The sequence below is a fragment of the Pseudophryne corroboree genome, chromosome 6 (genome assembly GCF_028390025.1).
Source record: "Pseudophryne corroboree isolate aPseCor3 chromosome 6, aPseCor3.hap2, whole genome shotgun sequence".
NCBI lineage: Eukaryota > Metazoa > Chordata > Amphibia > Anura > Myobatrachidae > Pseudophryne > Pseudophryne corroboree.
The window spans coordinates 336,038,148-336,053,244 of record NC_086449.1 but is presented as its reverse complement, the minus strand read 5'-3'; the positions used below and the strand labels follow the sequence as shown (position 1 = coordinate 336,053,244).

General features: G+C 40.8%; 1 protein-coding gene and 1 long non-coding RNA gene across 17 annotated transcripts in view; one reads left to right on the top strand and one right to left on the bottom strand.

Annotated features, from left to right (window-relative positions):
• The window catches only part of LINGO1 (leucine rich repeat and Ig domain containing 1), a 667,101-nt gene that overhangs the window by 91,242 nt on the left and 560,762 nt on the right, over positions 1-15,097 (bottom strand). For all 16 annotated transcript variants that reach the window (XM_063926416.1, XM_063926414.1, XM_063926418.1 and 13 more), the window contains one exon: positions 268-352. In XM_063926416.1, coding sequence (XP_063782486.1) covers positions 268-352 — 85 coding nt within the window. The remainder of the gene's footprint in view (positions 1-267; positions 353-15,097) is intronic.
• The window catches only part of LOC134932214 (uncharacterized), a 72,924-nt gene that overhangs the window by 41,170 nt on the left and 16,657 nt on the right, over positions 1-15,097 (top strand). The gene's annotated exons all lie outside the window — the stretch shown is intronic.

Here is a 15,097-nt window from a genome sequence, read left to right as displayed (position 1 = left end):
TAATGAGGTTTGTGAGAGTATTGTCTGGTCATTTGTCAGAGCAAGCACCTGTTGATCTGTGAGACAATAGAGACCTATAGAAAACTGTCACGTCCACATTCTACAACCTTAGCAGCTCTACATAACAGGGTGGTAGAGAGGCAGGTGGCAACTTCACATTTTCCATGTTGTTATACAGTAACTATAGCGCCTCCATCCACCCCTTTAGTTACACGATAAAAGCATACAATACATTTGGTAAACAGAAGTGGACATTACATTAATTACCTTGATGAGTTGTACGGAAGGACACTGATTGGCTGCTGCAAACAGATTTGTAGTGTTTTTATCTTCCAAAGCCCAATCATGTACCCTGAAAAAGAAAGTGACAATTAGCCCTTTCCATCACTATAATTACTGTTTTGGCTATATACATTTAGATTTATCTGCGCTGCCAGATCTTTCGGAGATAAAATTGATGCCAAGATTTAAAATAGTAAAATCAGCATGGTTTATAAAGGATATCTGGAACAACACTCTCTCTGTAGCAGTGCCTCCATGCACCTCTCTGTGTAACCATTCAGTGGGAGAATTCACCATGGGCCCCACCAATAATGAGTAGTCTTCACTGCTGGGTCAAAAATGGAGTGGACAGGCACAAGGAGTGTAAGGTAGGAAAACCCATCCTCCTCACCAATAGGAGATCTCCCTGCACATCCCATCTGCGTCCGCTGGCAGAGACCATCAAGATGTACCCATGCATCTTGTACCCATGCACATAAGTAAAGCCAGGTACACACTAGATCATTGTGTACCTGTGCCGACATATTGTAACAGCAGTACACACATCAGAACGATGTAATGAATGAGAACTATCCCTCATTCCGTCCTTCATTACGCCACATGCAATATCTTCCAGTTGGCTGAACAGCACGGCCGACTGGAAGATATCACTAACAACCATGGGAGTGAGCAGATTGGGCGTACACACTGGGGGTCAATCCGTCCTGATCGCACGCTAGGATATTTCGCTGCGCTGCGCTCAGATCACAACTGCGCATGCATATGCACTGCAATGCGCAGGTGCGTCGTACGGGTACGAAGCGGATCGTTGCTGAGCGATGGATTTAACGAAGAATCCATTCGCACATTCGATCGCAAGGAGATTGACAGGAAGAGGGTGTTTGTGGGTGGCAACTGGCCGTTTTCTGGGAGTAGTTGGAAAAACGCAGGCGTGTCCAAACGTTTGCAGGGTGGGTGTCTGACATCAATTCCGGACAATAACAGGATGAAGTGATCGCAGCGGCTGGGTAAGTTCTGACCTACTCAGAAACTGCACAAAACTTTTTTGTACCGTTCGGCTGCACATGCGATCGCACACTTGCAAAGCAAATATACACTCCCCTATAGGCGGCGACTATCTGTTTGCAGCGCTGCAAAAAATAGCTAGCGAGCGATCAGGTCGGAATGACCCCCCTCTGAACAATACGGCCAATATGTCATTCCGTTTGGCAGGAAGTGGCATATCGGGCCGAAATCGCTCTAGTGTGTGCCCAGCTTAAAACTTTCAGCACTTGCTCCCAATGTCAACTTGCATCCGGGTCTGAATCAGGCATTAAATTAGTAAGTAGGATGCAGTATGAGAGGATTTCCACAGTGAACCACCCCTTTAAGACAGCCTTGTTCAGTGGAGACATACTGTACAGTACTAAATACCGTAACAGTTCAATGTTTACCTGTAATAATGCTACACTAATACACTGCACAGCATACAGCTTTGTGGGCATTATAGCTACAGTACTTGTGAAAATTGGTTGCATTTTCTTTGCATGCACCAAGATGTCAATATGATTGCACAATGTGGGACATCGCGTGAGCACTGTATTCTTCAAAGGCCTGTATCTCAACAGAATTATGGAGAAATTGTCCTTGACCTTTTAGGTGGCAGAGACACTGATGATTAAGCAGTTACTGTATATACAAACCTGCGGCAGTCATAACACAGGAAATTAACACTATATTTATTTCAGCCATAACTCCTCAAAATGTCATCAACTAAACCACTCACCTCCACATTTCCCACCTAATCATGTTAGTCTGTGCAAATGCAGCAAACATTTTTATTAATAGAGATGTACTTTCTTATAATGTACAGTTTCCATTTGTTTAGATACAGTAACAATCACTTTCTAAAACAAGCAATAAAGATATGTTGATGGATTATAAGGCACAACCGTGCATAGAATCATTGTAGAGACTATGAAGTACAAATGAGCATAAATTCAGCACCTTGGTTATGATCTTACAATGTCATACTGCCATTTCACCTGGCACTGAACATATTATTAAAGCTCTATGAAGGATGCAAAAAGCTATGGAAATAGCATCTTGCTATGGAAATAGAATCTTGCTGAAGAAATGGAGCGCGGGACAGAAGAAGAGACAGAGAAAGACAGGAGAAGGAGTGGAAGGACGGAAGAGGATTTTCGAGGGGAGGAGGGTTTGTGGGTTTTGTTTTTGCACAGATAATAGGACTCAACGAAGCGCAGAGAGCATCCAGCCGTCCGCTTGGGCTGTCCTGTTAAATACAGAGCACAGGGGATACAGTAGGAGGGAGAGCTGGTGAAAGGGAGAGCAGACAGAGATAGAGAAGAAAAGAGAGGAAAGAGGTGAAGTACTGTATAAGGTAGGGGTCTGGAAAGACTGATGTAGTGTCTTTGGCTGAGCATAACATGGATGAGAAAGTGAACAGTGAGAGAATGAGCATTACAAAAGTACTGATAAGGGGAGAAAGCCTGGGATATAGAGTAGAAAGAGATTAGATAAAGGAAGGAAGGACAATAAAGTAAAAGAGAATTTGATAGTCTGACAATGGTAGAGGCAAGAGAGCTACAAAAACCATGAAAGATGCTGCTGTCTGTGGTACTGAACTGTGACAGGCAACAGAGACACGTTTCATATAGTTTTACTGCACCAATATCCTATGTAGACTGCTAAAGCTGAGACTCAGACCACAGCATTTCATACAATAATGTAACTGTACAATTGTGTTAGTGTGGGACACACATGCACACAATGTGCACTGTATACTGCATAGTGCTGTATATGTCTATAATGCAGGTCAAGAAGCCATGTATGAAGCAGGAACTGCCAGGGATTCAAGCTGCTGTTTTAATCGATCCGTCTCTCCTTCTCTCGCCTCCCTCCCTCTTTGCTCTTTCTTCTCTCCTCTATTCATATTTCCTTCATGTCTGTGCCTCTGATTTCTCCTTCTGCTTCTGTAGTCTCCACCTGCACCCACAACTGTATCAAGGTTCATTTTCCACTTAGAATGTCGGGGGGGGGGGGGCACTAAGGAGTGAGCGCATTTGTAGAGGGCACAGCACAGTGGGACTAATGTATGATGCAATGATAGTCAAGGATTTGGATAGAATCCTAACAAACCCCCACTGCCATATGTGATACTTCTAATTAAAAAATTAATTAATGAGAAAGTGAGGGATAAAAATGTGATGACAGATAAAGCGGTGGGGAGGAGGGAATAAAGGCCAGCAATGGGAGAGTGCTGCAAAGATGAAAATAGACATAGGCCTGAATTTACAAGGCAGGAATAAAGCTTTCCTATGGAAATCTGTTTAATACATTCTGCTTGGTAAGTACCAACCTAAAAAGCATCACATTAAAAAGCATCATTGTATTTCATACATAAGAACAGGTATCCATTTCATATAGACAGAATAATATCTGAGCATGGCTAATGAATCTATGTGTGGGAGTGTGTTTTAGTGATCGGATTATGAGACAGATGTATAGATAGATAGTGATACAGAATTTTACAATAACATGTAGAAAATTGTAGTATTTAGTGAAACAAGTTTTCTCTCCTTCAAAATCATCTGACTTTCTGCATCCGTCCAAACTCCCAGAAACCTTTTATTCTGCCCTATATATTTCATTCTGTCACCTGAGGCGGAAAGTAAAACTTCTCTCTCCACCAGAGGGGCAGTAAAGCAGTGACTAGATGACAGTGATATGTTTAATGGGTTAAAGGGCTAGTCCCATGTTCTAGGAAAAGTAATCTACTAAGTGACACATTTAATTGGACTATAAAGAACTGTGTGTGGCCAAAGACTGAAGAAATCTGATACTACTAGGTTGAAACTCAAACTAAAGAGAATCTGGAAAGACTACAAGATGAGAAAAGGAATACAAATATAGTTTGTAGTTTAATATAGAATCTATATACTTGGTATATTAGCAATCTCTTATATGCTTATTGCACAGTATCTATGAATTGTATACTTATATGTAAAGGAGAGGTAGGACTATGTAAAGGAGAGGTAGGACTTATTTTAACACACTTAACAGTTGGGGTCTACAAATGTATATTCTCTAACAGCCTGTAGGGGGTGCCATATTCTTTGCCAAGCAGAGAATAAAATTTTGATTAAGCAAAATCTTTCATTAGTCTGCAGAGGCAACAATGACATCTCAAGGCTATAAGTACAGTACTACCCAACATAGCGAAACATAGGAATATTGATAATGGAAATATTGTTACAAAGAAGCAGATTACTATAAAATGGGTCTCGTTTCTATGACAAGGACAGCTAGGTTAAAAAACGAATTACAGTTGTCTGTATAGGTAAATATAGCTATAGCTTACAGATTTTCTAACAAAAATATGTTATTTATAAAGTACAAAACAGCAAATGTCTACTGACTCATAGCAACCAGCTGCTTCTATTGTCCAACTTGCAGTAAGTTGATCACGCCCATTGGTGACAAAAAGGTAATATGCGAAAAAGTAAAACTAACCTCAGTCCGGCCCCTGGTCCAGCTTTCATTTGATTTCTTTTCAAGCATGCAAACACTTCATACATGTGCACTTCATACATGTACATGTCAGGGCTTGCAAAGCATGTTACATCCAATCATTGCTAAGGCACGCGCTGTACAGTATATATTACCCACCAAGAGTTAATGAGAATGGTTTAATTCACTTTGTGACATATTTTCCATTCATTTAAATTTCTCATTCATTTCACAGGCCCCATCAATTCATTTGTGATGTATGTGACATGTAGAAATGTCAATGAAATGAATGGCATGCTGACGTGAACGGCTTTCACAGCATTGTCAGATGTTTTTTCTTTATCCGCATCAATAAATATTTCATTAATTTCTATTGATGTGTGATGAGAGCATGGAGTCCTCAGAAGTCCCATTATCGACCGTCAAAGGCTAGAGAGGGAAGCCACTTGTGATTGGCTGGTTCAGTTCATGGTCATCCTAAAAGCAGGGCTCCGGTAAGCTCTCTTTGGTGAATGTGGATTTCTTATCTAATTAAACTTTAATTTACACATTTCTGTGCTCTGTGCATTTTTTAATTAATGTAGTATAATGTAATTAGAGATGTGCGGGTTCGGATTTACTCGGTTCTTAATGCCAGAATTAATGCAAGTTTGGATTTATCCAGATTTTTCTTATTGGATATCCAAAACATGTGACATCAGAGAGCCAATAAGATGCCATTTAGAGATCCGGGTAAAACCGAGTAAATCCGGGTAAATCTGAACTCGCACATCTCTGAATGTAATGGGATCTTAGTGATCCTTTACTATATATTAGGTCCTTGGAGGTAGTAAATTTGTCACCGCAAGGGTCCCGATATCTCTCATTATTTTGGTCCCCACAGCCCAGTGAGGGACCACAGCACTTTAAAGCATGTGGTTGGTAGATTATGGGTGAGGGCAGGACATTGCTGATTGTTTTAAGAGACTGAGCCACACTGTAATCAGCCTCAGTCTGGTTTCCACTATGATGGAAGGATTCCATGCTGTTGGGACCCCTGTTTTAGTCAAACCAGACCCAGGCTGTCTAATATGAGATTAGTTTTCTCTATAGCAGGGGGATCATATGCTTGTTGTCCCCCTGTTTAAAATACAGTTCACAGGTGGAACATGTAGAGGAATTTTGGGAGGGAGGTTTAGCTTTGCTGGACATTTTTATTTATTTTATTTTATTTATAAAGTTTTTTGCCATTTTTATTTTTGTATTTCATGTATGGAGGGTCCCCCTTTAATTTCAATAGTAAATTAATTTCAATGGCATTATTACATATAGTTCATGTAACAGAAAAGAAAAAAAACACAATACAGTTTGTGTCGTGGACATAGTGAATGCATCGAGTGCATACAGTATCAACTGCATATGAACTGCATGGGGTTCACACTTCCATATTTTCTACTGTAGAGCAACATAACACAGGTTTGCAATAGAAATTGATTGTACAAAGAATAAGGTAAAATTTCTATGTTGCAATTAACATTTCTGGATATATCTATCTTGACCTAATTCATAATTTTGCCCATTAAAAAACACAATGAATAAATAACAGTCTAAACATTTGCCAAATCCTTCCAACCTATTCTCAACCCACTCACAGCCTGCTAACAAGACCCTCAATGTATTTCCCCCTCCTGTTTAATTACATGTACTTTTTAAGGTACACCCAAACTGTGAGAAGTCTCCAGACACAGGAATAGAAATCACAGTAAATCACATCTATGAAAGTTCCTTTGCTCGTCTGTAGTTTGGAATTTGTTTTCAATGTCTCAAGGTATTTGTCTATAGTGTATATACTTACTGACTCCTATCCTCAGCTTTACCCTATACCAGAGGTTCCCAAAACGCGGTCCTCAAGGCACCTCAACAGTCCAGGATTTAGGTATATCCATGGCTCAGCGCAGATGGTTAAATCAAATTGACTAAGGTGCTAATTAAGTCACCTGTGGCCAAGCATGGATACATTTAAAACCTGGACCGCTGGGGTGCCTTGAGGACTGCGTTTGGGAACCTCTGCCCTACACATCACTATTCTTTTTTATCCCTCTACTCCAAACACACATATCTACTGTACCTCCTCACACACCACTTCCCTCATTTCTCTCTCTCTCTATTACCAGTCCTCATCCCATTCCCTCATTCCTTCCCTCCTCCTTTCCCCTTACAATCACTTTTTCATTACTGACCTTTATACTTATCTCAATATATACAATGGAGCCATAATTAACTGTTACAAAAGTGAGAGGAATTGGACAGTACCTCTAGGACTGGGCAGTTCACGCTCAAGTTTATGACAGCTGAAAAGACTGGTGGCAAATTCCTGTTATGTCTGAAAAGCAACAAAGATAGGGGAGTATGCACTATATAAGGCAGAATCCAGAGCTAAAACCACAGGTTTTTAAAGAATGAAAAAGAATAATTCCATATTTTACACGCATCACCTTTAAAATAGCTATATATGGAAATCATAACCATTCAGCATCTACTGCATTGTGTAATAGTCTGAAAGGAGTTATGCTGAGCCAGTATAACCCACTGCATACAGATGTACACAACCTTATATACGGATAATGTTTGTGAATATGGTGATAAAATGGTAAGCGGTCCCTGCCATCTACTATTAAGCAAGTAGGGTGGGGCACCTTGTGTTTAATCAAGTGAGACAAAGTATGGATCCTGTTTTGCACCTTCTTGAACTCTACGACAAAGCAGTGCAGGTTGGGATTGTCAGTATGAAGATTGCCATGTCACAAACCTTTCCCGTAGAGTAGAAACACCTTATTTTGCACGGTTAACTTGTAAAGAAGCTGATACACAGCCATCTGTGCATGCAGCATAACCACATATCTCTCATTTTACGGTTTCTATTTTTATAACACTTAAGCAGTCTGCACTAAGGTACCCAGCAACATCCGTGTTCACATTCTGTTTGCAGCAGCATTTTTGGAAAGTTGTTAGACTGTGGATAAGGAAGTAGCCCAATGCAATTAAGCAATGTGGGCTTTAATTAAACATGCAGCTTTTGCCATCTTCCTGTTTTTTATTATCAGATAAAATAAGAATAAAAAGGCAGCCGCTTTGTGTGACTTCAAGTTCCAATCCAATTAATTCTTAAAAATGCCTTTTATATAAACAATAACTGTTTTTTTGCTTTTTTTTTTAAAGCAACAACCAGATAATAGTGAAAATACACAGTAATCCTAGATTTTTTTATTTACTTTCCCCACACTTTCTGGTCATCCAGAGTTCATCTACTATGAATAATCAGTTTTTAACTGAACAATATAACCCAATACAAATACACTACTCTAGCCGCTATTCCAGAACTATTTAAATTATTTGTCTTTTTAGTGGTCTCCATTTCTTTTGTTGCTAGTACATTGCAGATGCAAATTAGAGAAGGCATTAGAATCAAAATTTTGATTATTTAAAAAGAAAAAGACAATCCGTGGAACTATGGTTTATGCTGTTAAATGGCAGGGGTCAAATTATTAATTGTTACCTATATAGCACCAGCATATTCCATTGTGCTTTACAGCTGGGGACATAAAGTAATAAAACCAGACTTGGTAATATCAGACAGACATCAAGGCTTTTTCAAGGTATTACATCTATTATATAACAGGCTTAAATTCTGTCTTTGCACCCAAACCTGCCCCCCCCCCCCCCCCACCGCTCAGAGCTCTTAGTGGTAGCTAGAGAGACATATGGGCCCCATCCCACCTCCCCACAGATAGAAATGGGGGAACAGAGAGAAATAGGGGAAGACAGGAGGAATATGGGGAGAGATAGGGAAAGAGTGGAGAAATAGTGGAAGATGGGAGGAATTACAGGAGAAATAGAGGAAGACAGGGGTAATGGGGCAAGAAACAAAGTAAGATGGGAGGATTAGGGGGATAAAAGGGTAAGATGGAAGGAATATTTTGAGAAATAGAGGAGGACAAAAGGAGTAGGAGTAGAAATAGTGGAAGTCAGAGGTAATGGGGCAAGAAACAAAGTAAGATGGGAGGAATAGGGGGATAAAAGGGTAAGATGGAAGGAATATTTTGAGAAATAGAGGAGGACAAAAGGAGTAGGAGTAGAAATAGGGGAAGACGGAAGGAATGGGGGAGGCAAGAGCTATAGGACAAGATAGGAGAAATATGGGGGGAAATAAAGGAGGATGAGAGGAATAGGGGTAAAAATAGGGGAAGATTGAAGGAGTGGGTTGAGAGAGGAATTATAGGGGTAGATGGGAGAAATAGGAGGAGACAGGTGGAACTGGATAGACAAGAGCAATGGTAAAAGATGTGAAGAATAGAGGGAGACAGGAGAAACAGGGTCAAGAATAGGAAGGAATAGGGGGAATAGTAGGAGCAGATGGAAGGAATTGGAGAATGAATGGTGGTAAATGGGTGGAATAGTGGGAAGAATCAAACTAGATGGAAGGAATAGGGGTATAAAGACGAGGGATTGGAGGAATGGGCGAGTGAGAAGGGAAAGTAGGAGAAGAGAGAGGAAACAAACCTGCACAATAGCTAACAACCCAGCAAACGACAGGTACAAATATATTATTTATATATAGCTGCAATTCTGTATCATCCAACAAGCCAACATTTCAAATATGAGACTTTATTGCAAATTTAGATTACATAAAGGGAGCAAAGTTAAGTGAAATTATAACATTCTCATCTTGCTTAGCAGCTTTTTTATCAGGGTGTTATCTTAACACCATCACAGAGGTGGCTTAACCACTAGTTTCATTGGGATGTAATTTGAACAGTGTTCTGCAGAACTAAATCAATGTATTTAAAGTGGAAGTAAAGCAGAAACAAAGCACTACAAATAAAATAAAATAATTTTTCTTGAGCGGGGAGAACAACACATGGATCTATTCATTCAGTGCATATCATATCACGTTTCATTCACCCGTATACAGATGTAGCTAGGTACATTCAGCTTGCGATGCGGCTGAATCACACCAAGCTGATCGCAAAAAATGTACCTGTGAACGGGCGTGTACGTGTCACTCATATAGAATACATGGCTCGGCCACTGGTTGCGAATAGTCACACCTTGGCGTGCTCTGGTGTGGTGAGGTGGAGCCACGGTGCGTGCGCACATGCGGCTGCATCGCAGGTTGAATGAACCTGGCAATATCTGTATATCTTATTTCTTTGTATGGCTAATCTCACACAATGTAGTCTTTGTGGTGCGCCAAAGATGGCTGCTTCACCTGTTATGCCAGTAAGTGGGATGTAAAATACTTGGAACTGGCTGTTATATAAGGGTTCTGTCTCTGTCTTTAGTACACTGCAACTTTCCCCCTTTGTGTAATATCTTCTAGGCATTGCCTATATCACCCAGGGTAACCTATATAGAGCGCCCAAAATGGCTGATGCGCCTGATAACTTTTGTGGGTGGGTTATGTAACCTGTGAAACCTGCATTAAGCTCACTGAGCCTATTACACTGCATTTGGAAAGTATTACAGCGCTTCACTTTTTCCACATTTTGTTATGTTACAGCCTTATTTCAAAATGGAATAACTGTATTTTTCCCCCTTAAAATTCTACATACAATACCCCATAATGACAACAAATTTATAAAAAATAAAAAACTAAGAAATCACATGTACATAAGTATCCACAGCCTTTGCCATTGAGCTCAGGTGCATCCTGTTTCCACTGATCATCCTTCAGATGTTCCTACAGCTTAATTGGAGTCCACCTGTGGTAAATTCAGTTGACTGGACAAGATTTGGAAAGGCACACACCTGTCTATATAAGGTCCAACACTTGAAAGTGCATGTCTGAGCACAAACCAAGCATTAAGTCAAAGGAATTGTCTGTAGACCTTTGAGACAGGATTGTCTCGAGGCACATATCTGGGGATGGGTACAGAAAAATATCTGCTGCTTTGAAGGTCCCAATGAGCACAGTGGCCTCCATAATCCGTAAATGGAAGAAGTTTGGAACCACCAGGACTCTTCCTAGAGCTGGCTGGCCGTCTAACCTGAGCGATCGTGGGAGAAGGGCCCTAGTCAGGGAGGTTGCCAAGAACCCGATGGTCACTCTGTCAGAGCTGCAGCATTCCTCTGTGAAGAGAGGAGAACCTTCCAGACGGATAACCATCTCTGCAGCAATCCACTAATCAGGCCTGTATGGTAGAGTGGCCAGACGGAAGCCGCTCCTTAGTAAAAAGCACATGGCAGCCCGCCTGGAGTTTGCCAAAATGCACATGAAGGACTCTCAGACCATGAGAAACAAAATTCTCTAGTCTGATGAGACAAAGATTGAACTCTTTGGCGTGAATGCTAGGTGTCAAGTTTGGAGGAAACCAGGCACCGCTCATCACCACGCCAATACCATCCCTACAGTAATGCATAGTGGTGTCAGCATCATGCTGTTGGGTTGTTTTTCAGCGGCAGGAACTGGGAGACTAGTCAGGATAGAGGGAAAGATAAATGCAGCAATGTACAGAGATATCCTGGATGAAAACCTGTTTCAGAGCGCTCTTGACCTCAGACTGGAGTGACAGTTCATCTTTCAGCAGGACAACAACCCTAAGCACACAGCCAAATATCAAAGGAGTGACTTCAGGATAACTCTGTGAATGTCCTTGAGTGGCCCAACCAGAGCCCAGACTTGAATCCGATTGAACATCTCTGGAGAGATCTGAAAATGGCTGTGCACCGAAGGTTCCCATCCAACGTGATAGAGCTTAAGAGGTGCTGGAAACAGGAATGGGCGAAACTGCCCAGAGATAGGTGTGCCAAGCTTGTGGCATCATATTCAAAAAGACTTGAGGCTGTAATTGCTGCCAAAGATGCATCAACAAAGTATTGAGCAAAGGCTGTGAATACTATGTACATGTGATTTCTTAGTTTTTTATTTTTAATGAATTTGCAAAAATCTCAAAAACACTTTTTTCACGTTGTCATTATGGGGTATTGTGTGTAGAATTTTCAGGGAAAAAGGAATTTATTCCATTTTGGAATAACAAAATTTGGAAAAAGTGAAGCACTGTGAATACTTTCTGGATGCACTGTATGTTCACTATGATCACTATTTTTCTGTTTGATTTCTTCGTGCCATAATACTAAACCTGTGTGCTGTTTTTGATGCTTGTAAAGCAACATTGAGTCTTGCTGGAGAAAAGCGCTATATAAATAAAATAATTATTATAATAATTACTTAACACAGGAAATAAGTTGCAATCAGTATGCACATGTATCTAAAAAGGCAGACAGTTTAATTATATATCAGCTGGGACAGACTGGGCAAGGGGGGCAGGTGCCTCATCCACCTCAACCAGAGCCTCACTGAACATTTTGGTCCAGACGCTGCTTTTTTTTCATGCCAAGCTCTATTGTGCTATGTATACAGACTCAGGTCGCACACAGATATACAAGTGTTGCATATCAAATTATTCAGCACAGTCTCCTGGTGCCTCTTACTTGCATTTCACTGCAACTAAGACACATTTTTGGCAAAAAAAAAAAAGATGCACGGTGTGAGCAGAATTGCAGGTAGCCTGGCGGGAGTGTTACATGGCATATTAAGACTAGATGTATGAGGACACATCTGTAAATGCATTCGGTGATATATATCCTGTCTTGACAACGGAGAACAGAATGCTTCTGAAAGATACTTCTTTTTTCATGTTATTACTGTAACGTGTGTTACCTTTGTTATTAAAGTATTCCATATTTTCTATATACTGTAGTATATCATGTTTTGTTAATTTTCTTCTTTCGAGTCACCGATGTTGGAGGCACAATATATTGATCACATCGGGCCTGATTCTGAGTCGCCCGCCATGCCGAAATATTTACACAACAGCTGATTTATTTTTAAGCATGCACTACAGATTCAGATTCATGCAAAAATAACTGTATAAGCAATGTGCGAGGTGTTTCTGGGTGGCCACTGCGGGGTAACAGCTAAACAGATGCATGCAGATGTAGTGTCTTATAGAGCTGTCACAGGTGTGTTGCTGAAAGTGGTTGCATACAGATACACTCAGCCGCTCACACAGGAGGCCATACGCAGACAGAGAAACTGCACCCGACATAGTGTGTGTGCAAATTTTGATGGTGCGACTATGCATGCTGCAAGTGGATGTCTCAGTCCTTGCACATTCAGACGTTTGCGCTTACACCAAGGAATGGCATAAAGTTGCAGACATGACTGCAGCAAAAGATGCAAGGCCGTCCATGACTGTGTCCGTCTGAAGAAATAGGACATCCCTGGACAAGTATTGGTTTGCAGATAAGTACAGTACCTTACATTTCTAATTTGGTATCGGGGAACTTATAACAGAAATCAAAGTCATCTTTGGTCAATTACACATTGGTGATGTATTTTTTTTAGATGGTTTATGTTTGATTGAGCCACAGTTCTCTCTCTCACTCTCTCAGTAATATTAGGGATCTTGTCACATACATGTGATCATTTCTATTTTGTAATTAGCAATTCATGCTGTAAAACAACAGGACTGCCCAATATTTCTGTAACCAAGTATTGAGAATTTGAATATTTGAATGAATGATAAAAAATAAGCCATTCATACGTAAGCCATTCAGATGTAGGATAGATACAGGAGTAACTTCTTCTATGGTTGAGTCTCCACTTTACACACAACATGACATTGTTTTACCTCTAGTGATTCAGCTTGATACATAATTCAGATAGTTAACAAATCTAATCTTCCTATTTGCAATGAAGGCAGAAAATGAGCTCAAGTTGCAGACGGCGGAGGAGTGCAGAAACCTCTTGGACTGGCAATGCTAAGGAATGTCTTGATAGTCACACAGTCTAATGTGTAATCACAGCGTATCACAGATTACTGACTGATCTATGTAATTACAGCATGATGAGAGGAGGAGGGAGTAAACGGAGAAGCCAGAGAGAGAGAGAGGGGGGGGGGGGGGGGGGTTGTGGTTATGAAGAAGGAGAAAACTAAGGAGCAGAGGTAGCAGTATCAGGTTTGTAGGAAATGTAAGAGATAAAAAGACACAACTGACTACACTGTGATACTACAATATATTAATGGCGTGAGATCTCACTTAGGTTCTTGGATCATATTTTGGGGGTCCCACAACAATGTCACACATAAGATTTCTAAGTGCAGTGAGGCAAGAGGGTAAAGAACAAAACAACAAAATATAGGTCCAACATCAAATCATGAATGATATAGATAAAGGGAAGAAAAGCTTTGACCCGTATGAATGGACTTTGGGACACAGGAATGGAACGAATGGGAAGCAATGTTTTGCTCAGGTAAATGAGGATGAAACAACTAAGGAGAAGGAATGATCAGCAAGAATAAAGGAAGGGTGTTTGCCTGCAGGGTGACCCACAGGAGATTCAGGACACGTCACCAGCATTTGTCTGGTTTGGTGACACAGCCTAGGGCAGTGGCACTGTGCCCCTAATCTGAGCTGCCATATGGCACTTACAGAGCAATGACAAGGACAGAGCTCCGTGCCTGAGAATGAAAAGGACAAGACGTGGAATGCAGAGATAAAGACAGGGTAAAACAGAAATTTGGGAAGGTAGACAAGGCAGTTAGTGTGCTCGGAGATGAGGCAGAGAATGAACAGGATAGACAAAGGGTAGGTGGTGCATTCAGGAATGAATGTTTACTGACAAGAACATGATTACAGTAAAAGCTAAAGGAGATAAACTGTAATGAATTAAGCAAGAGGTAAGTGGAAATACCACAATCATTTAAAGTGTGTAAGGGAAAATAATAGAATGAAAACAAGCCATCATGGAAGACGCACAGCCTGGCATAGAAAGTGTTATTCAAAGGTGATACTAATGTGAGAAAGACATATAAAGCTGAGAAATGACAACTTCTCACCTTTAATTAGCTAGAGTCACAGAGTGGGAAGAGAGCAGGGAAAACAAGGTGTAGGAAGCAGACATTAGTGAGCAGAATACAGACACCATTGAGCACTGAGCAATATTTACATAGGGGTTCAATAGCAGATTTCACACAATCTCATGCTTGGCTCTATCTATTATACAGTATGGCATCATACAGAAGTGGTAGAGGATATCCCATTCCAGGTTGTGGCATCATACAGAAGTGGTAGAGGAAATCCCACTCCAGGTAGTGGCATCATACAGAAGTAGTAGAAGACATCCCACTCCAGGTTATGGCATCATGCAGTATGGTAGAGGACATCCCACTCCAGGTTATGGCATCATACAGTATAGTAGACGATATCCCACTCCAGGTTATGGCATCATACAGTATGGTAGAGGACATCCCACTCCAGG